At 37.8% G+C, this 25533-nt stretch overlaps 1 protein-coding gene across 1 annotated transcript in view; it reads right to left on the reverse strand.

Moving 5' to 3' along the window:
* Positions 1-7705: 7705 nt before the first annotated feature.
* The window catches only part of KLHL14 (kelch like family member 14), a 100778-nt gene continuing 82950 nt past the window's right edge, over positions 7706-25533 (reverse strand). Inside the window, exons 4-8 of the mRNA XM_047828721.1 lie at positions 24546-24624; positions 17614-17804; positions 17374-17532; positions 13300-13457; positions 7706-9533 (exon numbers count right to left, since the gene is read on the reverse strand). Coding sequence (XP_047684677.1) covers positions 9393-9533; positions 13300-13457; positions 17374-17532; positions 17614-17804; positions 24546-24624 — 728 coding nt within the window. The 3' untranslated portion in view covers positions 7706-9392. The remainder of the gene's footprint in view (positions 9534-13299; positions 13458-17373; positions 17533-17613; positions 17805-24545; positions 24625-25533) is intronic.

Here is a 25533-nt window from a genome sequence, read left to right on the forward strand (position 1 = left end):
TTTTTCTTTCTTCTCTCTGTGCTTCATTTGGATATTTTCTTTTTTTTAAGTTTATTTATTTATTTTGAGAGAGAGAGTGAGTGGAGGAGTGGCAGAAAGCGAGGGAGAGAGAGAATCTCAAGCAGGTTCTCTACTGTCAGTGCAGAGCCTGATGCAGGGCTCGAACTCACAAACCGTGAGATCATGACCTGAACCGAAATCAAGAGTCAGATGCTCAACTGATTGAGCCATCCAGGCACCCCCATTTGGATATTTTCTATTAATCTTTCAGTTTACCAATCTTGTATTCTGCTATATCTAAATTGCTAATTAGAAAATTATCTAATTAACTCCATTCATTGGGTTAATTTAAGATACTGTATCTTTTTTTCTTTTTAGTTTTAGACTAGCTATTTGATTCTTTTAAAATGCAGATTCTAATATTTTGGTGAATTTTCCATCCTTTCATTTATATTGTCTACATTTTCCTACATTTTCTTTAATATATTGATCAAAGTTATTAGTTTGGTAACTCAAAAATCTGGATCAATAGTGCATTTATTTGTATTCTCTTTTTGTCTTTTTTGTTCTATTTATTATAGATTATATGGTCTTGTACTTTTTCTCCTGTATAGTAATTTTTGACTTAATATTGCTTTTTTGTATAAAAGAACTGTAGTGGCTCCATATGACTTTATTTTCCATTAGGAAAAGTTTCCTCTGAACTATTTTGTGCAGACAAAGTGAGGAGGTGATTGTCTCAATTCATTCAGGGATTGAGGTTGGCTGGGGCTCATTTCAGGATTTTTTTTTTTAATGTGTACTGATTTTTGAGAGAGAGAGAGAGAGAGAGAGAGAGAGAGAGAGAGAGAGAGAGATTGGGGCAGAGAGAGGAAGACACAGAATCTGAAGCAGGCTCCAGGCTCTGAGCTGCCAACACAGAACCCATTGTGGGATTTGAACTCACGAACCAGGAGATCATGACCTGAGCTGAAGCTGGATGCTCAACCAACTGAGCCACCAGGCACCCTCCACTTCAGGATTTCTTAGTCTACCCTTAGTTCCTGTTCCTAGGGCAGTGTCTCCTAAACTCTTGGCTGAGAGTCTGGTCTTTGTATCCTCAGTCTGAAGTCTGATGAAGATTCAGTTCTTTCTTCCAGTGGCTTTCGGCTTTATTTTTTAATCTTCTTGACTCGTATACCTTTAAAATTCACAAATGTCTTAAGAGAATGAGAAGTCATATATTTTAGACAGTTCTCTTTACCTGGCAAATCTTTAATTCCTAAGCACCGTGAGATTGTGGAAACTTTTTCCTGTCTTCTAGAAGTTTTTGGCCTAGTTCCCTATTCTCCTGAACTCCAAACATTTCCTGTCAAGGAAAACTGGTTGTGCGTTTAGGGTTAGGGTTGTGCGTTAGTGATAAAAGTTTTCATTTTGTCACTTCAGTTCTGTATGACAGCTAAAAGCTTGCTTGTTTCTCTTTCCCACAGCGGATTCTCTGCCTGGGCCAAGGTTGATCAACCTGTGTCCAGGACTTGAAAATGTCCCAGGGAAAAAATTTACTGGTCATCATCAGCTCACTTTAGAACACTGTTCCCCTCTTTGGAACTTTAGTTCATTTAGTCTTAATTGCTTTTAGTGTTCTCTAATGCCTCACAAAATATTTTTTAAAATTACCTGATTCATTTTTTGTTAGTTGCCACAGTGAGCGTCTTGGATACTGTGGATTACTTCATTCTATGTAAACATTAAAAGTCCTTGCCCTCCCACTTTTTCATTTTCTTCATAATTTATGCCACCATTCAGTACTCTACTCTGGAGAGGATTATAATATATTTTATCTAGCAGTTTTCCATATGAAACTAAATTAGTTGTTATTTACCATATTTTCAAGAGTTACCTCACAAGCATTAATCGAAGAAAAAAATTCAATTTATTTTCTACCTGTTCTTTGGACTGACTTTATATATTCCCTCTGCCCTGTCCTTCCCTGATACCCCTAGTTGGACATAAACTCTTCCTTCCAGGAACTCTCACATCACCTTATTTATGTGTCTTTATTGCACATATATCTTGCATCATAGTTATATATATATTCTTTATAGGGCACATCACACAGCTTTGTCCATCCCAAAAGGAATAAATGAGGAAAAAAACTGACAGCATAATACTGGAGATGCTCTCTGGTATACCAAGAGAATTATTACCTATTCATCCTCATAATTTGTGAAGAGATCCCCTAAGAAGCAATATTTGTGAATGTTTTCTGAACAGAGGCCAGAATTGCACCAGCACTATCTTATTTGTGTACCGGGGCAAAGATTTTTATAAAAGTAAGGGTTTAATGCAACTGAACAAGGGTTTTTTTCATTAAAATTCTGGCTTTCACAGTCATTAAATAGAGGAAACATGGTTAATATGACAAAGGCAATTAGCTCGCCCACACTTACAAACAGAGGCCATCGTGGAGTTTGTCATAGTGAAAGCAGTCAGAATTGTCCTTGAGAAAATCATGTACAACTTACGTTTTCAAGATTATGACCATAAAATTTCGGAGTCACAAATGACTTTACTACTCCACAGATTCTAATACCTCAAAAATCAACCTCTTCCCATTTATTGAGCACAACTGTGGGCAAAACACTGTGGGGAAACACAATATTTCAGGCATTGTCCTTTCTGCACCAAGGAGATTAATTAAAACAAGGCATAAGTATGTCATATAACACCATCAATATAATAAAATATACGATGGATGCTATATGAATGTATGTATAGGTAGTAAATATTCTAAGGATTTAAAGGATATGATGACCAGCCTATGAATGGTTTAGTCAGAGACTTGAATTATATTTTCTCATCGGACATGTAGCCCCAAGGGCCTTTGGTTTTAAAGTTCTTTCTTTTCCTTTCATTTTTTTTCTTTCCTGTGAGTTGGATTAACATGGCCAATCATGTTGGAAAATAAACAAATACATTTAATATGGCACCCTATCTCAGCTGGTTTTAATAGTCTGAATTGCTTTTAAGAAGTACTTGTGAGACAAGTAAAGATCTTCCTGCCAAACTATATGAATACCATGTGTCCTGAATTGGGATGTTGGTGGCCTGAGTCCATTTGCAAGGAAAGTATAAGTTACCACAACTATTCTGGAAGAGCCTGGAGGGGGGGGGGGGCGGCAGGGTGAGGGGCGGGCAGCGGCATTTCTCACTAGAAATGTTACATGAAGAAAAGGAGCAGAGATGAGCTGAATAAACAAGATCTCTGGAGAGCCAGGGCTTTTGTGTATTTCAAAGTGTTTGTTATAGTGAAACAATATTAGCAGTGGGTGGAACTGAACTGAGGAGTGAAATTGGTGGGAGGGAACCAGAAAGAACACGTAAGAATCCTGGTTGGGGGTCCTGTGGCACCAGTACCTAAATCGAAACTTGCCAATGCTTGAATGTTCCTCTAGCATACTATGACCTTATTAAAAATTACCATAAAGGCCACTTAGTCACATGGAAACAGGCTTGTGAAATGCTAAAAATTTAAGGCGTCAAGATGTAAATTTAGTTGCATAGAATGCAAAATGTCAAGTGAGAAAGACATGGGTAAGAGTTCAGACCCCAAAAGATAACAATTATTGTGTTGTACGGTGGACTAAAGGTAATCTTTTTTTCCTCCTGTATTTCCCCAAATGTCCATAATTTGGTTATATTACATTGATAATTAAAGAAATACTACCTTTCTTCAATAAGTATTTTATGGCATTATGTTTTTTCAAAGGCACATTGTATATTATCTCTACCCTCAAGGAACCCCGAATCTAGTAAAAACCTCACAAATAGTATGGAATAGATAAAGTAAGAAAGCCATAGTAAGTCAGACGAAAAATATCACACAAGACTGTTGTGATCATGAAGGCTTAATGAAAGCAGTAGAGGTTGAACGGGACCTTGAAGGACATGATTTTAATAGGTAGTGTTGAGCATGAAATGGCATTCTCTGTGGAGAAAACGCACAAGCGAAAGGGCAAAGATGGAAAAGCATAGCTGTGTTTGTGGAAAAGCAAGGATTCACACTGCTTAATGGACACCGTAGTAAAGAAAAATGTGACCTGAAAGTGAGGCTGAGGCCAGATTTTGAGGTATCCTGCAAGGCAAGTTGAAAAGTCGGACTTTGTCCTTGCATCCTGATAGTTGATCTGCGTGTTTTACTTTGGAGTTTACCAGATGCAAAACATTTTCACATTCTTCATCTATGATTTTCACGATAATGCTTTGAAGAAGAGATTGTATCGCCCTAAGTACAGATGACAAAGTGGAAATTGGAGAAGCTAAATGACCCTCCCAGGTCACAGAGCAAGTTCCTTTTGCCCATTCTTGCACTTCCCTGTAGTTAGTTTACACCAATAATGTGGCATTTGTCATGCTGCATCACCATTAATTGTTCCCTTTCCCCTCTAGCACAGCCTCTTCATATATGGCAAATGCAGACCTTTCACCTGGAGTTTCTACATGACTTCAAATGGTCAACTTAAGAAGTTTCTTTGTTGTCAGGAGAAAATGGTGGTTAGAGGATGACTACTCTATTCTAATTGATCAATTAATTAATTATTTTTAAGTAGGCTCCATGCCCAGCGGTGTGGGGCTTGAACTTATGACCCTGAGTCAAGACCGGAGCTGAGACCAAGAGTGGGAGGCTTAACTGACTAAGCCACCCATGCACTGCAGATGATGACTGTTTTAAAGCTTTGGTTTGAATCCTAGCTCCACTGCCTATCGGCTGTCTAACCTTATCAAATAGTTTACCCTTTCTGAGCATAAGTGTCCTTACCTTTAATATATGAACAATATTTACCTCATAGAACTTCTCAGAAGAATAAATGAGAAAATATGTATAAAATATCAGCATAATACCTGATTCATAATAAGCATTACGTTACTGGAAGTGTTATGTTGTTATGTTATAATATTGTTGACATAATAATTTTGAATTAATAATTAAATCCTATTTCTTTTATTCCTTTTTCCTAATTTAATTCAATCAGTTCCCAAATGTCTTGAATTTGAGTGACTTGATTGGAAGCCAGAAGCCTGCCGTTTCTCTAAATGTAGGACGACTTTGTCCTGCAGTCAAATGTTTACCTCACCCTATCCTCCCCACCCCCTGCCTGCCTAACCCTGTGTGTCATTTTGTTGTACATGGGGGTTTGGAAGGTCAGAGAGGAAGAGTCAGCCCAATACATAAAAACAAAACAAAACAAAACAAAACAAAACAAAACCAGAAGGGGAGGTTAGAATCAAGGATCACTTTACCTGAAGTTATATAATTCTTCTTAGACTGAGGAGTAGACAGTTCTACTGTCTACATGTTAACTCCCTCCAGTCATCTTGTTTTTAGCATCATTAGTGAGCCAAAACACTAAAGTAATATTACTCCTGCTAATGTTAAGAATCGACATTTAGTGAGTCCTTAATATATGCTGGGCAATAACCTGGAATAAAATAAGCCACTCAAACTTCAGTTTGTAGAAACTTTTTTTTTTAATGTTTATTTATTTTGAGGGAGAGAGAAAGCATGAGCAGGGGTGGGCAGAGAGAGAGGGAGAGAGAGAATTCCAAGCAAGCTCCATGCTCAGTGCAGAGCCCAGTTTGGGGCTCTGTCTCACCACTGTGAGATCATGACCTGAGCCTAAATCCAGAGTTGGACACTTAACCAACGGAGCCTCCCAGGCACCAGAACACTTTTGTCTTATTCTTATGCCATTGTGTTGCATTCTTGAAGCACGTTTTTCGTATGCATCTGTAGAACTGAACCTTTTGTTATTGCACCATGCCTGAAAACGCAACAAATGTAGAATACTCCATCAAGAAACCCCATCCACTACTTGGCCCATGTTTATTGTACTAGCCAGGGCAGCCCTATACAGCTATAGCTACACAAAGCAAACATACTATTTAGATTTTTTTTTATATTGACCTTTCTGTTTCTTATTGCCATTTTATTTTCTATCACAGTTTCAACATCCTCTAGGTCAGGTGCTTCTAGGAAGTCAGGCTTGATCAGTCATGATCTTCCTGCTACCTCATCTATGGGAACTCAGTCTATCAAGGGATGCTTTACCAAACTTATTTTAGCTCATTTGCTATTTCACCTAAAAAATGCTTTGACCTAGAGAACCGAGTTTAATAAGAACTCTGGCATTTATAGTGATGCCTTTTGGGATATGTTCAATAAATACTTGATACTTACAGTGTCAATAATGATGACAATTTTTTAAGTGATGTAAGTGTCATGCAGCTGGGAAAATATAAATTTGGCCCTAACTGGGAAGCACAAATGCAGGCACTAATTTTTAGCCTATAGACACAGCTTAACTGAAAAACCTGGTCCCTACGCTCACTCTCCCAGTTTTTGCCAGTCTAGTTATGGACTTAAGTAGGTGGTTTCATGGGATTAAGAAAAAGACAAATTTTTGTTTAACTGCCCATGATATTTGGTTAGTACTGGAACTTTTGGGGATTCAGGCCATTTGGAAGAATCCCTTCAGCAACTAGCCAATTGGCTCAGGAGAAGATGGTAACAGAGGCTACCTCACAGCAAGCATTGGAGAGGTGAAGATTCAGTAGATGAACACAGAAACCCCATTTCTGTTGCTTTCATGGAATACTAGGAGGGATCAAATGATCCCCAATTGTGAGTTTAGTCATCAACAAAGGTACATTTGGCTGGGAAAAATTAAAGTAGGTTCTTCTCACTTGCAGGTTTCAGGAAATAGCTTCCAACCCTTCATATCTCTTTGCCTAGAAGGTTGACCAACTTCTACCTTCAGTGACATGCCTCAGTTTCCCCTACTGTCTCCCACACCCTTTCTTTGCACTGCACTTCTTTCTCAGATTTTAAAAAATAAAACACAACTAGATACTATGTATTTAGATAATTGTTCTAATTAGCATGTGATTCACTTATTCTTTAGAAAGTGTGACAGTGCTGTTTAATACATATGGTACTTCTAGTAATTTACACAAAGAGTTATTAGATCTTAGATAACTTATGCCCCTCTTGCAGTGGATAAATCAGATTCTAATCATGATTTTTTTAAAAAGTTTTTTTTAAGTCAGCTCTACACCCAACATAGGGCTTGAACTCACAATCCCAAGATCAATAGTCACATGTTTTACTGACCGAGCCAGCCGAGCCACCCCTCTACTCGTAATTTTTAACACAACATTTTTTCAGAAGCATTCCATAATTTTTTGCATTGTCCATACTGTATACATTTATATATTCCAGGAAGCTAAATGAACGTATAAAATGTATCAGCAGAATAAAAATATTTAGGTATTTACATATTGTAAACCTTTAAACAATTCAGTGTAGAGATTTATACATATGCCTTATAAGTAGGAGTATGAGACAGTTGAATTAGTACATAAAGTTTTTATTTAAAGTTTTCCCCTTCCAAGCAAGCTTCATTTACACATTCTAATACTGTACAAAATTTACAATCTCTGTGACTTACTTATTCACTATTCACTTCTAATAGTTTGTGCCTTTCTGAAATACAGAAAGCTTTACTTACAGTTCTCATAAATGCTCTTATTTATTTTGGCTAGAAATAAAAAATAAATGAATAACAAGTCTAAGGAAAGTGAATATCCTTGTATAAACTGTGACTTTCAGAAGAAATGGTGACAGTTGACAAAAAAGGTTCTGAAGCAGACCTTGTTCTCTTCGTGATGTCAGCTGGGATTTTTCCCAAGTACTGTAACTTTTCTTTCCTATATATATGTTTTCAAGGAAAAAGAAATGAAAGTTGATTGCACTGAATATATATATATATTTATATATATATTTTTACAACGGATCCTTTGGATCTGAACATACAAATAAATACAAAAACAACAAAGATTGCACTTTACTGTAGAAACGGCATTGGATTCCAGTACACCCATCTATCTCGACATGCTCCACGGTGAAAGTTTATCACCAAGGCATTTTTAGTCTGTGGCTTCCCCATGTTGTTGTTTTGAATGACACTTTTGTGGAGGGATTCAACAACACCTCTGGGTGATTAAAAAATATTTTAGGCTACAATTTAGTATTAACCGTTGTTTCAGCTCTGAAGCGCTTGAAAATCAAATTCATGTTCCTTCCAGTTTTGCTCTTTTGATTGTTCACATTGAAAACTATCTCATGCTCTCCTGACCTTCTGCTCCTACATTCCTCATGCTTCTAAAGACAACTAGCAATTGTTCAGCTAACTGATCTCAGGCATCTTTGGTGATAACAAACAAATATGATGAGTTGGAGAATAATCAGGGTAAGTCATGTGCTTTCCTAGAGCCAAATCCAGAGCCATTTCTAGAGCCAAAGGTGAGGAAGAGGGAGACATATTTGTTAAGAGCTATAATTCGTTCTTGTGGCTCTTTTAAGTGGTGTGTTTTAGGGACAGAGAGACAACTGGGATGGCACTTAAAAGAAATTTTTTCTTTCTTTTCATCCCTGAATTCCTGAAAGCAATCTCCCAGTTTCATCATAGGTTAAGTTTGGGTCAGACGTGTTATCCAACAGAATCTCTTCAATATTGTACGAAAACTGTCAGTCCTACCTTTTGAAGGAACTAACAGATGTGTTCACTACTTTTTTATATACTGTAAAAAAAAAAGACAAAACATGAGCTTCTGTGGAATGAATAGTGACATAGTATGTTTTGTCTTAATCTTTCATATAAAATTGAGGACACAAATTATGACTGGCTAGCCTAGAGCCCACAGGGCAGAAAGCAATTGCTACGAGAGCCAACATCTTCCTCTTCTGTGATCCCGTGAGGTGCTGTAAGGGGCAGGCGGTACGTGAAATGAAGTTATATAGAAACAAACATGTTCCCCTTTAATCTTATATGATTTTCTATAACTGTGTTGCCTATGGTGTCTGTGAAGGAGCCACAGGTTAGGAATATAGAATCGAGTGGCAATTTCTGTAATGCAGTGTAAGTATTTCAGTGGGTCGAATTCTGGATCGTTCATGAACACAATATCCCCAAAACTTCAACATAGGTCACATGCAGGTAGACTACAATGCACAATACTGATCTTAGGTCTGTCTGGGGCACTCTTCTGTATTGTATCTTTCTCCTTTTGAACGTTAAGGTCCACATGAGGAGTTTTCGTAAAGCTGGGACAAGTTAAAACCAGTCTGAGATGGAAGAGTCTGTCACCACAGGAAGTTTGGTGTGATCCGAGTTGCAGACACAGTATCTGTTCAAGAACAGGTCTTTTTCTTTTGTCATTACTTGTAAATCGTTAGAACCCAAGGGCGGGTTTCGGCAGTTGTGCCATTAGATGCACTGTTCCTAGTACAATAGTGATGTCAGCTGTCATTGTTTCCTAGAATGTGAGAGTGTTCATTCCAGGGTTCCCTGGCGTTATTTGTTGTAAGGTACACAGGCGGGCAAGATAACCGGTGCGCAGGCGGGACCTGCCAGTGGCTCTGCTACATCCCCTTCCAGTTCTGTCCAGGTGCCTTTTTCCGGGCAGTAGCATATTGTGGATGACTTGTAGGCCCCCTGTAATGGCAGAGGGGGGGCGTTTAGGGAAGAATGTTCCGAGAAGTGCAATGGCAATCCTACTTCTCACATTTACATTGGAAAGAAAATGTCAATTCTCTGCTCTTGCTAAAAAGTTCCAAATGAAAGCGGTGGATTTGAAACTGTTTTTTTCTACAGGAAAATCTGAGATTTGCAAGACTGCAAAATCTGGATGTGTGTCTGCGATTAATAATAAAAGTCGAGCGCCTTCGACACCTAGATGATCAGCAAAATCCTTTAAAATAATGGACCAAAAATTGGAACTTATCCAGCTGGTTTCAGTTAAAAAAAATTCATCTTAGATTTTCAAATAATTTGGGTCAAACAATTTGGTCAATTTTAAATCATTGCCTCACTTTTCCGGTTTTATTTTACTACTGTAGGGAGTAAGAGAGAAGATTCAAAACTAGTTCAAAATAAGCTGGACAAGAGGGCTTGTCAACTTCTTTGCACATTGATTTATTTTCAAGTGGCCACGTGAGAAATTAAAAAAAAAATGTCTTTAATCTTGTTTCCTTTGTCAACCTCTGGGGGTAGTGCTTGTATGACATTTCGCTTCTAAAACCAAAGCAATTTGGCTTTTAGCACAGGCAAAACCCCAAAATTCCAACCAACCTGGTCATCATTTTTTGAAAGTGTCCTCCTGGTACCTGGTTCTAAATGTGCCCACTCTTGCAGCTAGTAATGTGCACCAGTGAACAAACCCCTTATGAATATGTAGTTCAATGTATATTTGCCTACATATAACTAATACCTTTTTAAAACTCCCCCCAAACATTATACAAGAACCTCGTTTGATGCAAAAGAAATAAGCTAATATTATTAATACCCCAAATGAATATTAAGAAACCAACACCTATAAATCAACAGTCATCATTTAAAAAGTGAATGTGTAGACCATGAGGTCATACGTGTCTATGTGATGTAATGTGATGTAATTCGAACTGCATGGCCACCTCCTCAAGTGTTCTTAACAAAAGAGAAGAAATAAGGAACACAATACATTTAAAAGAAGAATACATAAAAAAGAAACAGGCCTAACTTGTGTTAAGTCCTTATGTCTAACTTCCAGTTTTAGAGAAAATATGGAGACAGAGACTGTATTAAATGATATTGCAAGGTAATCATTAGCTAATTCCAGAATGTCAGCTTTTCTCTCTAATAACTGACCCTGTTTTTTTCAACAAGTTAATGGCATGGACGAAGAAGTGGAGTGGGGTGATTTTCCAGATTGCAAGAGATGGATGAGATATAATAACCAAATACAAGTGAGGGTATTGGATTCTGACTTGAACATATCAACTTAAAAAAAAAAATATATATATATATATTTAAAAATTTTAAAAAAATGTTTATTTATTATTGAGAGACAGAGAGATGTCTGAGACAGAGAGACAGAGCATGAGCATGGGAGGGCCAGAGAGAGAGGGAGACACAGAATCCGAAGCAGGCTCCAGGCTCCGAGCTGTCAGCACAGAGCCTGATGTGGGGCTCGAACTCACAAACCACGAGATCATGACCTGAGCTGAAGTCGGACGCTTAACTGACTGAGCCACTCAGGCACCCCGAAATATATATATATTTTTACAAGTGAATAGGAAAACTTTGGATGTAGAATAAGGGAATTATAGTTAATTTTGTTGGGTGAGATGACAGTGTGTTTACATAAAAGAATACTTTTTTATTTTTTTAATTTTTTTTTTAACATTTATTCATCTTTGAGAGACAGAGAGAGACAGAGCATGAGCGGGGAAGGGGTAGAGAGAGGGAGACACAGAACCCGAAGCAGGCTCCAGGCTCCAAGCTGTCAGCACAGAGCCCAACGCGGGGCTCGAAGTCACAAACTGTGAGATCATGACCTGAGCTGAAGTCGGACACTCAACCGACTGAGCCTCCCAGGCACCCCCATAAACGAATACTTTTTTAAAGATAAATACTGAAGCATGTAGGATGAAATACTTCAGCCAAAAGTTTTTAAGGGTGAATAGATGAAGTATGCCAAAATTTTGATGGATGTTGAAGCTGGATGCTAGGTTAACAAGAGTCCATTGTACTCTCAATTTTTGTGTAACCTTGGAAATTTTCCTGATAAAGATGGGGGAAAGTGAAAAGCCATGGAAAATTATATATCCTAAAGGGAATTTGTGGATATTTAACAGGTTCCAGTGTTTATGCCTTACTGGTCAGAAACTTTTCAGACAATTCAAACAGTTCAACAAACTATTCAAACAATTTCAATGCAATATTTGTAAAACCACTTCAGTATCTTTACTTTAGTTGGAAAGCCAGAATCCCAAAAGCATGGCGAGAAGAGAGAAGCAGAGACCTACTGCATTTGGGGATATAGTTGATCAGACAGCAAGACAGCTCAATAGCAACCACACCAATTCTATTTTATTACTTAAAGTAACTTACTCCTAGCATACAAGCATGATACTCTTAAAAGGTTTATGTGTGAAAATAAATTCAAAATGGATGAAAGACCTAAATGTGAGACAGGAAACCATTAAAATCCTACAGGAGAACATAGGCAGCAACCTCTTTGACCTTGGCTAGAGCAACTTCTTACTAGACACATCGCTAAAGGCAAGGGAAACAAAAGCAAACATGAACTATAGAGACGTCATCAAGATAAAAACTTCTGCACAGTGAATGAAACAACAAAACTGAAAGGCAGACTATGGGATGGGAGAAGATATTTGCAAACAACATACTGATAAGAGTCAGTATCCAAAATCTATAAAGAACTTATCAAACACAACATCAAAAAAACAGACAACCCAGTTAAGAAATGGGCAGAAGATATGAATAGATCCTTATCCAAAGAAGACATCCAGATGGCTAACAGGCACATGAAAAGATGCTCAACATCACTGATCATAAGGGAAATCAAGATAAAAAACATGATGAGATATCACCTCAGACCTGTCAGAATGGCTAAAATAGACAACAGGTGTTGGAGGATGCTGAGAAAGGGGAACTCTCTTGCACTGTTCATGGGAATGGAAACTGGTGGAGCCACTCTAGAGAACAGTATGGAGGTTCCTCAAAAAAGTGAAAATAGAATTACCCTATGATCCAGCTACTGCACTATTAGGTGTTTACCCAAAGGATACTAAAATACAGATTCAAAGGAGTACCTGCACTGTTTATAGCAACATTACCAACAATAACCAAACTATGGAGAAAGCCCAAATTTCCACTGACTGATGAATAGATAAAGAAGTTGTGGTGTGTCTATACAATGGAATGTTACTCAGCTATCACAAAGAATGAAATCTTCCCATTTGGAATGATGTGGACGGAGCTAGAATGTATTATGCTAAGTGAAATAAGTCGATCAGAGAAAAAGAAATACTATATGATTCACTTATATCTGGAATTTAAGAAACAAAACAGATGAACATATCGGGGTGGGGGTGGTGGAAAGAGGAGAGAGGAAAAGATACCACAGAAGACTTTTAATGATAGAGAACAAACTGAGGGTTGATTGAGGGAGGTGGGTGGGGGATGGGCTAGATGGGTGATGGGTAGTAAGGAGGACACTTGTTGTAATGAGCACTGGGTGTTGTATGTACACAATCAATCACTGAATTCTACTCCTGAAACCAATATTGCACTGTATGTTAACTAAATAAAATTTAAGTGAAAAAAAAAAAGGTTTATGTGTAGGCGGTTAACATTTAGAGGGAAACACAAAGTAAGCACAAACAGAAGGAGAGGATGAGGAAATGTGGACACATACCATACTCCAGCTGTAGCCACCCACAAGGTAGATGCTGTCATCAAGCACTGCACAGCCAGGGCCACTTCGACCTTCCAAAATGGGAGTTTGGAGAATATTCCACTGGTCACCTTTTGGGTCATAGCATTCCACAAGCATTACGTCAAGGTGGGAGAAACCTAAGTGACATAGCAAAATGGAACCACATAAGAATAAACTCTCAGGGTGGCTGCCTGAGTGGCTCAGTAGGTTAAGCATCCGACTTCGGCTCAGGTCATGATCTCACGGTTGGTGAATTTGAGCCCCACATCAGGCTCTTTGCTGTCAGCACAGAGCCTGCTTCAGATCCTCTGTCCCCCTTTCTCTGCCCCTCCCCCACTCCCTCTCTCATGCTCTCTCTCTAAAATAAGTAAACATAAAAAAAATAAAAAAGAATAAACTCTCAGGGTCCCAATTCAGGGCTAGGGCTTCTCCTTCTCCTTCACCTTCTCCTTCTCCTCCTCCTTCTCCTCCTCCTCCTCCTCCTTCATCTTCTTCTTCTTCTTAAAGTTTATTTACTTATTTTGAGACAGAGAGAGAGAGCACAAGCTGGGAGGGGCAGAGAGAGAGGGAGAGAGAGAGAATCCCAAGCAGGCTCTACACTGTCAGCACGGATTTCGACACATGACTTGAACTCACAAACTGTGAGATCATGACCTGAGCTGAAACCAACTGAGCCACTCAGGTGCCCCAAGGCTAGGAGTTCTTTTAAAAATAGCTCTAGGTCTACAAAATAGATAATTGTGTTTTTAAAGAGACAAAGGTATAAGTTTACTAGTGAAATAGAGAGACATGTTACGAGAGACCTAAAACAAACTCTGGGTATGTCCAATTCATTCAAAGCAAGAATGTCTGACTCAATGTCGTTGGTAAATGTTGATTATATGGGGGTATATCTTATTTTAAAATGTTTATTAAAACCTTATTTAAAAGGTTTAAAATAATTAAACGTAAGCATTTTATAGAGTGCTTACAATAAGCTGGTTGTCTTCCAAATGCTTTCTGTAGATGAATTCACTTAATTCCTCTCAACCACCCCATGAGATAGTTATGCCATTATATTCATTTTAGAGAGGAGAAAACTGAGAGCAAGAGAGAAATAATGACTTGAGTAAGTCACACAACCAGTAAGTAGATAGGCTGAGGTTTAAACTCAGGCAAACAGGCTTCTGAGCTCATATTATTACAGGCTAAACTGTATTGCTTTTCCTAAACTAATATTTAACTCTCAAAATGTTTAAAAATTTTTTTTTTAATGTTTATTTATTTTTGAGAAAGAGAGAGAGATAGAGTATGCAAGCTGGGATGGGACAGAGAGAGGGACACAGAATCCGAAGCAGGTTCCAGGCTCTGAGCTGTCAACACAGAGCCTGATGTGGGGCTCAAACTCACACACTGTGAGATCATAACCTGAGCCAAAGTCAGATGCTTAACCAACTCAGCCATCCAGGTGCCCAATCAAACTGTTTTAATTAAATGGTGTTCAGAATCTTTTACCTTTTTCAACAGTTTATGTTTATAAGCAACTATGATGAAGTGAATAGTTTCCAATATCTACTAAGGATCAAGGTCAAGTAGGGGGCTAACTTTCACTGAGGGCTTCTTCTCTCACCTCTGATGAAGTTTTTCAGTGACTGGGGCAGTAAGTGGGTTGCAGAGAACAACTTAAATTCTTAGACTCCACTGGGGTCCTGCCTTTAATTTAGAAAGTCAAAAATCTGGAGGGGGAGTGCTTCCTGGTCACTGAACAGACCAAATCCTTGATAATATTTTTCTTCTCTTTACATGTATGCAATGGATATTTGCTAGCTGACAATTACAATGCATACACTCAATCAAAATCAACCTACTGGACTCTTCAAAGTAATTAAAAAGATAGACCAAAAAGTAGAATAATTTTCATTCTTGAAGAAGCGGACAAATTATTTCAGGCCACTAACTTCTTACATAAAATAAATCACATAGATTTGAGAACAGTAGAGTGAAGGATTTACTGGAATTCTGTGGTATATTCCTTTCCTGTAAGATTATTGATGATAATTTCTGAAGCATGGATAATTGGAATGAGGACTGGGGAAAATTTCCAGTTCTGAAGTTCTAGTGGCATCATAGGAGGATACGTATGCCTTCTCAAAAACTATAAGGAAAAGATAATTACCCCTCTTTTATAGACATGGGATTAAGGGTCTTGAGTAAGACCACACAACTACAAGTGCGTAACTGGAACCCAGATCCATACCCTTCTCTCTACACCATAATGCCTTCCTGAGCTGACCTAACTTTGATGTGTGTGTGTTCTCATTTAGGTTGTCATTACCCTGTCCAAGTATAACCTCAAATATTAAAGCTTCCTAGAATGTGGGGCAACTGGGTGGCTCAGTTTGTTGAGCATCTGACTCTTGATTGTGGCTCAGGTCATAGTCTCATGGTTCATGGGGTGGAGCCCCATGTTGAGCTCTGTGCTGACAGTGTGGAGCCTGCTTAGGATTCTCTGTCTCCCTCCCTCTCTCTCTGCCCCTCCTTCACTCGCATTCTCTCTCTCTCTCTCAAAACTAAATAAACATTTTTAAAAATTCCTAGGATGTTTAGTTATCATTATGCAAAAGAAATTAGTAGAAATCACATTTTAATGTAGAAAGCTACAAAGTTAATACTGCATACAAATATTTTGATGAGAAGGAATGGTGTATGGCTTGAGATGAAAGAGAAGCAGTGAAAGAGAAAAAGAATAAAAAGGGAAAAGTTGCAGCAGCAAAGGTAATCAATCCCTTCCCACTGGGGAGAGTACAAAGGTGAGCAGCATAGACTAGGGTATTGATGTTTCTGACTGAATACGAACCTTGAAATATTTACATAAACATTACACCTGTGTGGTCTTTATTATGTTAGGGGTATATATGTATTGGGATAACCAAAAGGAATGTCTACATCTATCATTTTTTAGATGGTTGTATGATGGAAAAATAAATGCATAGAAGGCCTTATCTACCATACTTGGATGGCCTGTTTCACATTTGGTCCAATTTCAAGGATCATGGCAGGTCAGAGCCAGAGGAGATTTTAGAGATCATCTATACCAGTTTCTTCATTTTTAGGTAAGAAAACTGAGGCCCAATGCAGTTCAGGAATCTTAACAACACAGTTCTCTCTGCTTTCCTGTCAAATTCAGTGTGATATGCATGTAGATAGTTACACACATGCACGTAAACTACAAAAAGTTGTAGTCAGGGGCACCTGGGTGGCTCAGTGGGTTAAGCATCTGATGTGGGCTCAGGTCATGATCTACAGTTCGTGAGATCGAGCCCCACGTTGGGCTCTGTACTGACAACTCAGAGCCTGGAGCCTGATTTAGATTTTGTGTCTTCCTCTCTCTCTCTGCCCCTCCCCCACTTGCGTGCTCACTTTCTCTCTCTCTCTCTCTCTCAAATGAATAAACTAAAAAAAAAAAAGGTTGTAGTCATACAGATATATGGAGAGGAGAGGAGCCCAAACAAAACTCTAAAAATATCATCTGGTTTTTTTTTTTTTTTATTAAAAAAGCAAGTAGAATTTGAGAAGCATAGGTTTGGTGTTCAACTCTTAAAAGAAATAATTCCAAATTTAGACATGGAATTCTACTCAATGTTTTCTTTAAGAAAAATCACGTATTAGCTTCTTTGTGCAGCTATGACTGAAGTTCTTTATGATCACTACAAAAAACAATTTTCTGGAAAAAATTTATTGCTATAACTTCGGAGATAGGGAATAATTTATTTTACTGAATTCATTGTTACAACAAATTGTTTGTGCTTTCAGTTATTAATGCTTCCGTTTTTTACTTTCTGTTGACATCATTATTCATTTCTTTAATGTGTGTGGTAACTTAAAAATAATCCTATCTGCAGAGGAGCCAAAATAAATGCCTGCCCAAGGGTACAGCTAATTTACACAGAGTAGATTTTATTTGGTCAACATGTTTTTTACTTGGTTAACTATGATTATCTAACGAGAAACCCCCTTAGCAAGAAACATGAGATGCAAATGATATTGTGATTAAAAAAAAAAAAAGAAGAAGACCTTTCAAATGATTTCCTCCAATTGCATACAAGCGATCATTCATTACAGCCAAAGTGTGGATGGCGCGTTTTGTGTTCATATCTTGTTTTCGAGCCCAGACATCCATTACAGGGTCATAGCAATATAGCCATGGGACATATTCTCCATTGTGTACACCCCCTGTGAATTAAACATATACATACAAGTCAAGAAAGTGCCTTGGAACTGAAGTTTGGAACAGAAAGTGGAGGAACGACTTGCCTGAAATGTATATCTTCCCATTGTGCACTGCTCCTGCGTGAGCAGCCAGAGGCTGGGGCAAAGAGGACACATAACGCCATTCGTTCGTTTCTAGGTTATAGCTCTCCACGCTGGACAAATAGCCGGTTTCGTTCCTTCCACCAATAACGTATAAATGCTTGTCCAACCGACATGCATAGAAACTGGCTCTTCTACAATGAAAACAACAACCCACCATAAATCACAAAAGGGGCTCCGTCAGTCAGGGAAAAGGAGGTACATCCCGCTCTAGGAAGGGTTGCAGAAATTTGGAAATAACACACACAGCTCCCTTCTAAATCTGAGACCTTTACAGTAATTGTACGCATTGCCTGTTCTGGTTAGCAATTTCATATTAAAGTAACAGGAGAGGAGAAAGTCACCAACCCTGTTTCAGCTTCTTTTATCTTGCTTTTTTATACACTGTTAAAGTGTTCACTAATGTTTGGGATATTTGGTACCTTGTACAGATATCACAGCTCAGTAAGACAAAGTGAAAAATGAGGTAGATAATGTAACAATAATAAATTATCTTGACATTCACTTTTTTCATGGTCCTTCAAGGGTCATTGTTCCCAATTTATAAGAGAACTACATCATCAAAATTTTTCTTCAATTATCATTTTTTTTCTTCCCAGTACTACCACAAATGGAGAAACTTTTGTGAACTGAATAGAGTGCTGAAATTTTGCTCTTATACAAACCAATCGTAGGAATTTCACTGATAGAGCTTTTAGTGTTGTTTCTTACAAAGCTACAGGATATTTTTTAGTCTCTTTTCAAGAGAGGCAATTCATTAATTATCCCATTATGCCTTCAAAGGTAAAAGACACAAGCTGTGTTGAAAGGGAGACCAATCCTGATGTAGACCATAAAATAAGAGTGAGATATTGAGGACCTGAAGTAGAGTTTTATGGAAGACACAGAAGAGCTGAGCAAAAGATATTTTAAAGGACGATGTAAGACTCAGTAACTAGTAAGACATGAGAGCTGAGGGAGAATAAATGTTCAAAGGGGACCTGAAAATTTGGAGTTAGGATGACTAGGTTGATATATTAAGCAAGTCCTTGACCCTTTGCTTCTTTTTTTCTCATTGATGCTACTGGAATAATACACTTTATAAGGATAAGATATGAATAAGTACGATTGTTAAGTGCCAGGCCCCTCAGAGGATATAATTTATGTTTGATAAATGTATGGTCTTCATAAAAATAAGGGCCAAGACTCTTGGGCAATGTCAGTAGCAAGATCAAGAGTCCTAAAGATTTTTATCAGATTTTCCAGGTTGTGTTTACAAAGTGCCAAAACCTCTAGGAAGCAGGAGACGGCGTCTTGATTAACAGTTTGGTCTCTGGAACAGATTGCATGGCTACGTGATTTATTGGATGTGTGACCTTTGACACATTAGTTAACCCCTCTCAGCCTCAGGTTGCTCATTTGTAACAAGGGGATGCTAATGGTACCTTTTTTTACAGGGTTATTTGCAAATGCATATGTAAAGTGCTGTCATAGTGTCCAGTTTTTGTTCATGTGTCAGAACCATCAGTTACCATGACCCGGGTAAAAATGTTATTAAAAATCAGCCATCAAGATGTTTGCATATAAACTTTGCCTAGCCATATTTTAAATGACAGTGAAATTTCTTAATGTTTGTGTAGGTGATTTATTACCAGTAGGTATGGTATATGTTATAGATGTTGATGTATTCAGTTTTATTTTTTTCTAGCTTTTTTGAGGCATAATTGGCAAATAAAGTTGTAATATATTTAAAGTCACAATGCAATAATTTGATATATAGATACATTGTGGAAGGATTCCCACAATCAAGTTAATTAACACATGTATCACCTCACATAGTTAGTTTTTTTGTTTTTTTTGTTTTTTTGTTTTTTGTTTTTGTTTTTGTTTTTGTTTTTTTTTGGTTTTCTACTCTCTTAGCAAATTTCAAGTATACGCTACAATATTAACTATAGTCACTATGTTATATATTAGATACACAGAACTTCTGCATCTTATAATTGAAAATTTATACCTTTTGACCAACCTCTCCTCATTTCTCTCATCCTCCTGGCCCCTAGCAACCACCATCCATTGTTTCTTTAAGTTTGACTTTTTTCTTTTTTTTTTTTTTTCCAGATTCTACATATAAGTAACTGTGTTTCTCTTTCTCTGTTTAGTTTATTTCACTTTGCAAAACGACCCTTAATTTCATCCATGTGGTCACAAATGGCAGGATTCCCTTTTGTCATGGCTAAATAATACTCCATTGTAAAGATATGCCCCCTTTTCTTTATCTATTCATCTGATGACAGACACTTAGGTTGTTTCTATATCTTGGCTTTTGTGAATAATGGTGCAATGAACATAAGAGTGCAGATACCTCTTCAAGATATTGATTTCATTTTTTTTGGATATAAAACAGAAGTGGGATTGGTGGATCATATGGTTTTTATTTTTTTTAATAGTCCTGAAAATCATGGATAATTTTAGAGCAAAATTTTGGCTCTGTTTGTATTTTTCCCTGTATTTTCCTGATGCTTTTGAAAGAAATATGTGCTGTGGAAAATTCAGAAGGACAATGAAGAACGGCAATGATGGAAAAAGAGGAAGGAGGAAAGGAGGAAGGAAAATAAAGAGGAGGTGTGGCAGATTTCATAGAGTGAGTCTGGTTAACCTGGGTCTTCTGAGGGGTTCATGAAGCTCTGAAATTGTAATAAAATTGTAATAAAATGTTGCATATATAGGTCTTGCACGTATGCATTGTTTGGAGAATATGTTTGGAGAAAGGTATTAGGAAGAAGCTTTTTAATCAGATTAATCTAAAAATTTTGAGATTTCCTGTTACAGAGAAGTAAAACCCATTTAAATATAAAATCAGATTAAAAACAGTTGCAAAATTAAGTGCCTACAGATGTCCATTGCTTCCTTCTATTTCTCTAACCAGATTTCAATTGCTTTCTCATTGAATAAGATAGGTCAAGGTTGTCTTAATAGTGCTTTTACCTTCTCAGTTAAAATGTGTCATTGAAAAGCCTGACATTCTATAAAAATAGACGAAAGTATCGTATTTCTTTGCGCCTTCGACACCATCCCTCTTCCATATGATGATTCTATAACAAGTCTTAGAGCCTCTGAAATAATTAATTTACCAATCCTACTAATGGGCCATCTTTAAATAATTTGGACTATGCGGGCGGTAAAGTGTTCAGTTCTTCTATGCGCTAGATACTGGTCTACAAGAGAAAATGCCTGCTAGTCATGACAAGTATGAAAACCCTCCACCAAATAAGTGTAGATAATGGAGAATAAGAGCAAAATCTCCTTGTAGTAGTGTGCACTCCTTTCATCTAGTCTAAATTTCAGTTTTCTCACTTTTTTCTATCCTGGTTCCTTCCTTCCTTACTGACACTGAGTGAGCCTGTCAGAACTTGCTGTCTTTCTAGCCAAGATTTTCTTAATTTGATGCTTCGTGTGTACTCCTAGCTTTATCCACACAGTGTCACTGTTAGGATCTAAATGGAAAAAAAAAAAAATCAGTAGGTTCCGCTTCCTGACTAAAACTGCATTTTTATGTAGAAATTCCAATAGTGAAGATTCTGAGCCTATGACTTATTCCCTTGCATGTCCAAAGTGAGAATTCATGAGATACATTATAGGAACACTGGATAGTTAATGGTCTGTCAGCAACTGTGAACATTTGCTCCAGGCTAAAATTTTACCATACCAGGTCTCTCTTGGGAGTGCTCCCTGCCCCTCCTCCCCACATGAAGAGCACACATAATTAGGCTATTTGGGTGTTTTGGTTTTTTTTTTTTTTGGAAAGTAAGTTCAAGATTACTGAAAATTTTTAAATGGGATTACACTATTTGTATTGCAAATTGTTCATCTCACCCTCCTCCAGCCCCTCCTCCCCCAATGCCAGAGGCAATAATAGTCAACGTATTGTGAGAAGTTAAAAAAGACTACCAGTTGCTGGTAGTCAACTTCCACAAACACAATGTGAACACTGCATATTGTACAGGTCTTTCCTGGTTCTTTCTGACCCTTTGGATGGTCAGTTTATATCCTAGAGCATGAGATTGAATTACTATAACCTTATCTCAGCTTGAAATCTTGACTTTCACCATCATGTTAAAAACAACAAAAGATTTTTTCAGACAGAATATTGTCTCACATTGTTTCTTAAGGCTTGTAGTAACCATTAAAATTTGGAAACATTTTTTACGTATTGCTTCTAGCTTTTGTCTTACTCTGTGAAATATAAGCTTTGCTGTCCGTGCTTTCCAAACTGCTTTTTCTTTTTCTTTTCTTTTTTTTTTCTAGACTAGCTAGGGGTAAGAGCTCCAGATGAATCACACCTACAATGTTTATTTTTATTGAAGAAAAATGTAAAGTTACCAAAGCATTTCTATTGATCTTAGTTTTAATTTTTACTCTCTTCTTTTTCCTGAAGAATCAAATCCTACATCTGAGACCACAACAACTCAGTAGCATTACATTTAAGCGTGTATTTTCCTGTAATCATTTCACAGATAGTAGGGATGCATTTCATGAGTTGGTTGAGTAAGCCTAGAAGCAGTGTGCCCATTTCCCTGCTGAACTGGGGGATAGTCTGCGCTTTGATTATAGTACTCCTTTAGAAGCTCTGATTAGGTGAGATATCCTAAGAATCTGTCCAGCCGGCTCGAAAAGTGGGTTATCCCAGAGGTGGTTTTCAACAGGCTTCTATTATTCTCGGTTTGGTAACTTCTCAGCAGTTTGGTACCAAGAATGGAAGGAGGGAGGTGGGGGAACTTCTGGTGAGCCTGATTCATGATCTATACAATGTACAATTAATTCAATTAAGTGTTTCAAGAAACTTCAGATCTGAAGGGTGTCTCATATATATATTTTTTCTTTTTTTCTTCTTCTTTGTGTGCTCACCAATTAAGCCATGATGGTAACTGACTGTATTTGCTACTTAGAATGGAGGCTTGGCAATGACAGAAAAATTTCATTTTAGGTTATGGATTGTTGCCAGGGTCAACCAACCCATAGGAGATAGGGAGCTAGAAGATTGACTGGGCATTTGTGAGATCTGCCTTTTCCCACTCAGCTCTGTAAGGAGCTCTTTATTTGGTCTATCGAGTTGATTGTTCTAAATCTAAAAAAAAACTTCTTTTACTAGGGACCTGACATGATATACCATAATGACTTAGAAAGAAACGTTAAACAGTCCATCCTGTCAACGGTGGCTGCCGGGCGCCGACAGACCATGGCAGGTCTTTTTATCAGGTCAATGAGCTGCTAAAAATTGTCTAAGTAGGACCCTGCCATGATAGGCCATAGTGCCTCAGAGGAAGTCATTATAGAATATCAAGTAAACAATACACATTTAAAAAAATTACTAATTAGGTTTTGCAGCAATACTTCTCATCCTTAGGGGCTCTAGAGTGAGATAATTGACCGCGACGTGAGTTATGCCTCCCAAACGGAAGGCGTGAAGGTTAATTATCGTGGTGTGCAGCCCCCCCGCAAAGGGGACCGCGGTGATGAGATGCTGACATTTCCAATAGATTATTGATATTCATTTTTAAAATATGTTTCTTAAAGAAAACTTTTTGGAATGGTTTTGATTAAAGGGTAGGGTGATGCAGCCACAATAAGAGCAACCAGGAAATAACCCCAAAGGGAGAGAAACAAGGTGCAGCGGAGAGGACATCAGGCGGCTTTTATGCAGGCACGTATGCACAAGAGGAGGACTGAGAACTTTGTCTGGATATTAACTGACTTAGAATCATTTCTTCAGGTACGTTGGAGCTGCACATTCTCAAAAGTGTCTGTGGTTCTTACATTGTGCCTCATCGTTTCCAGCGTGTAGCTTTTAGTCTCCCGAAAGAGGGTTTTAATATATTTATAGAGAAGAGAGGGTTAGATAGGGAGTTTTCTCATACCGTAGATTCATACTGTCCTGCTGTAGGAATGCACGTTTTTGAATAAATGATATTATCCGAAAACTTCCTTTTAACTTGGAATTTATGAAGGAACTGATTGGATCTTAGTGATGTAATTCAATCTAATTGAATGTTTATAAACGAGATGTTAAGGTGACGAGTCGTGAGGGAAACAGGAAAGAAAGTTATTTCTTAAATACTTCAGTTGAGAAGAAGCAATAGGTTGCAGCTTATTGTAATTATATCGGATACTTTGCTCAAGAGGATGCTGAAGTATTATTTGAAAAGAATCAAGGGCTCAGAATTTAGCCTGAGAATTTGCATATGCCTATTAAGGTGTGGCCTTATGTAGGTAACAACCAGGAGAGGCAAAATATGTATAAATATAGTTAGTAGTCACTCGTCCCTTGGCCGCTAGGAGACTGGGGTGAGATGAACACCAAATATGTAAAAAACTGAGATGATACTTTGCAAAACTCTTTTTTTTTTTTAAAGCTAACAAATGACCTGTTCTTGAATGTATAATGGGAGGATAGTTGAGAGGGCAAATGTACAAGATTTGAGTTAGTGAGACTTGAAAATTTAAGACTGAAATTTCTGCATCAAAATGCATACCATTGTAAGAATGGTGGGGTTTTTTTTTCCAATTATAGGATTTAAATATATTATCACCAAGAAAAGTGGGATAGGCAGTGAGATTTTAGCTCCACTCGCCAACAAACCAAAGTAATGTAATAATGGAAGACAATCATACATTTTTTCCTCTTCCTACATTAGGACCAATAATTGATTTACTTGATTAGTTTTCCCCATTGAGTTAACAAAGGAGTTATTCCAAATGGGCCAGGCCCAATTTTGTATTTTGACTCGTATGTCTTTCCTTGGCTCCATTTAGCATAATTTGTGATAGGAAACCATTCAGCATCTATGCTTCCTGTAAAGTAGCCACAAATGTTTCAGACATAAGAAACAAACACTTACCTTTCTTGCATGGGTGGAAGTTGTATCCAGCTATTAAATCGAGGATCATATCGACTGACAAAATTTGTACTGTGTTTTCCTGCAAAAATATATGTGAGACATTTAAAACTTAGTTTCCTTTGTTGTTTTGCACATCTAATAGTGTTTGTAAGATGTGTCTGTTTTCAGGTTTAACACACACATGAATTAAGTAGGGCGACTAGTTAGCCCAGTCTGAGAAGCAGTAAGTCAGTAGAATAAATGTGCCACCTCAAATATTTTTCCTTTTTCTTCTTTTCCACTCCATCTTCTCTTTCTTTCATTTTTTGGACTGAGTCAGAACAAAACTAAATCAGCCATTATGATAAAAGCAAGTATGTTTACCAAACCAGTTTTACCACAAAGTTAGGGGGAAATTTTCTGAATTTTGGTATTTTTGTGTTTTAAAAATAGGAACTTATTGTCTGTACATAATCAGTTCCAGAGACTTTTTAAAAAGTTTTTTTTTTCACATTTATTTATTTTTGAGAGACAGAGCATGAGCAGGGGAGGGGCAGAGAGAAAGGGAGACACAGAATCAGAAGCAGGCTCCCGGCTCTGAGCAGTCAGCACAGAGCCTGATGTGGGGCTCGAACCCATGAACCGTGAGATCATGACCTGAGCCGAAGTTGGACACTTAACTGACTGAGCCACCCAGGCACCCCTGTTCTAGAGACTAACTTGTGTAATATCTGTGGTTAGAGCCTTTTTTTTTTTTAAATGATCCAAGAACCTAGCAGTGGTTGAGTCAGCTCTCTCCCCATGGAAATAACAGCAATCACTTCAGTGAGAGTTTGCATTAGGAAATCAGTTTTAGTCCATTCACGTCACGTAAGTTCTGTGTGTGTGTATTTGGGGGAAGCATGGTTGCAGGTACATGTGCTGAAGTGGGAAACATGAGTCCTCAGAGCTGGTGAACCAGCTTTTCCCCTCTGTTGTGCCCAGGAAGCACAGCAGTGCCTTTAAGGTA

This window comes from Prionailurus viverrinus, chromosome D3 (assembly GCF_022837055.1).
Source record: "Prionailurus viverrinus isolate Anna chromosome D3, UM_Priviv_1.0, whole genome shotgun sequence".
Lineage (NCBI taxonomy): Eukaryota > Metazoa > Chordata > Mammalia > Carnivora > Felidae > Prionailurus > Prionailurus viverrinus.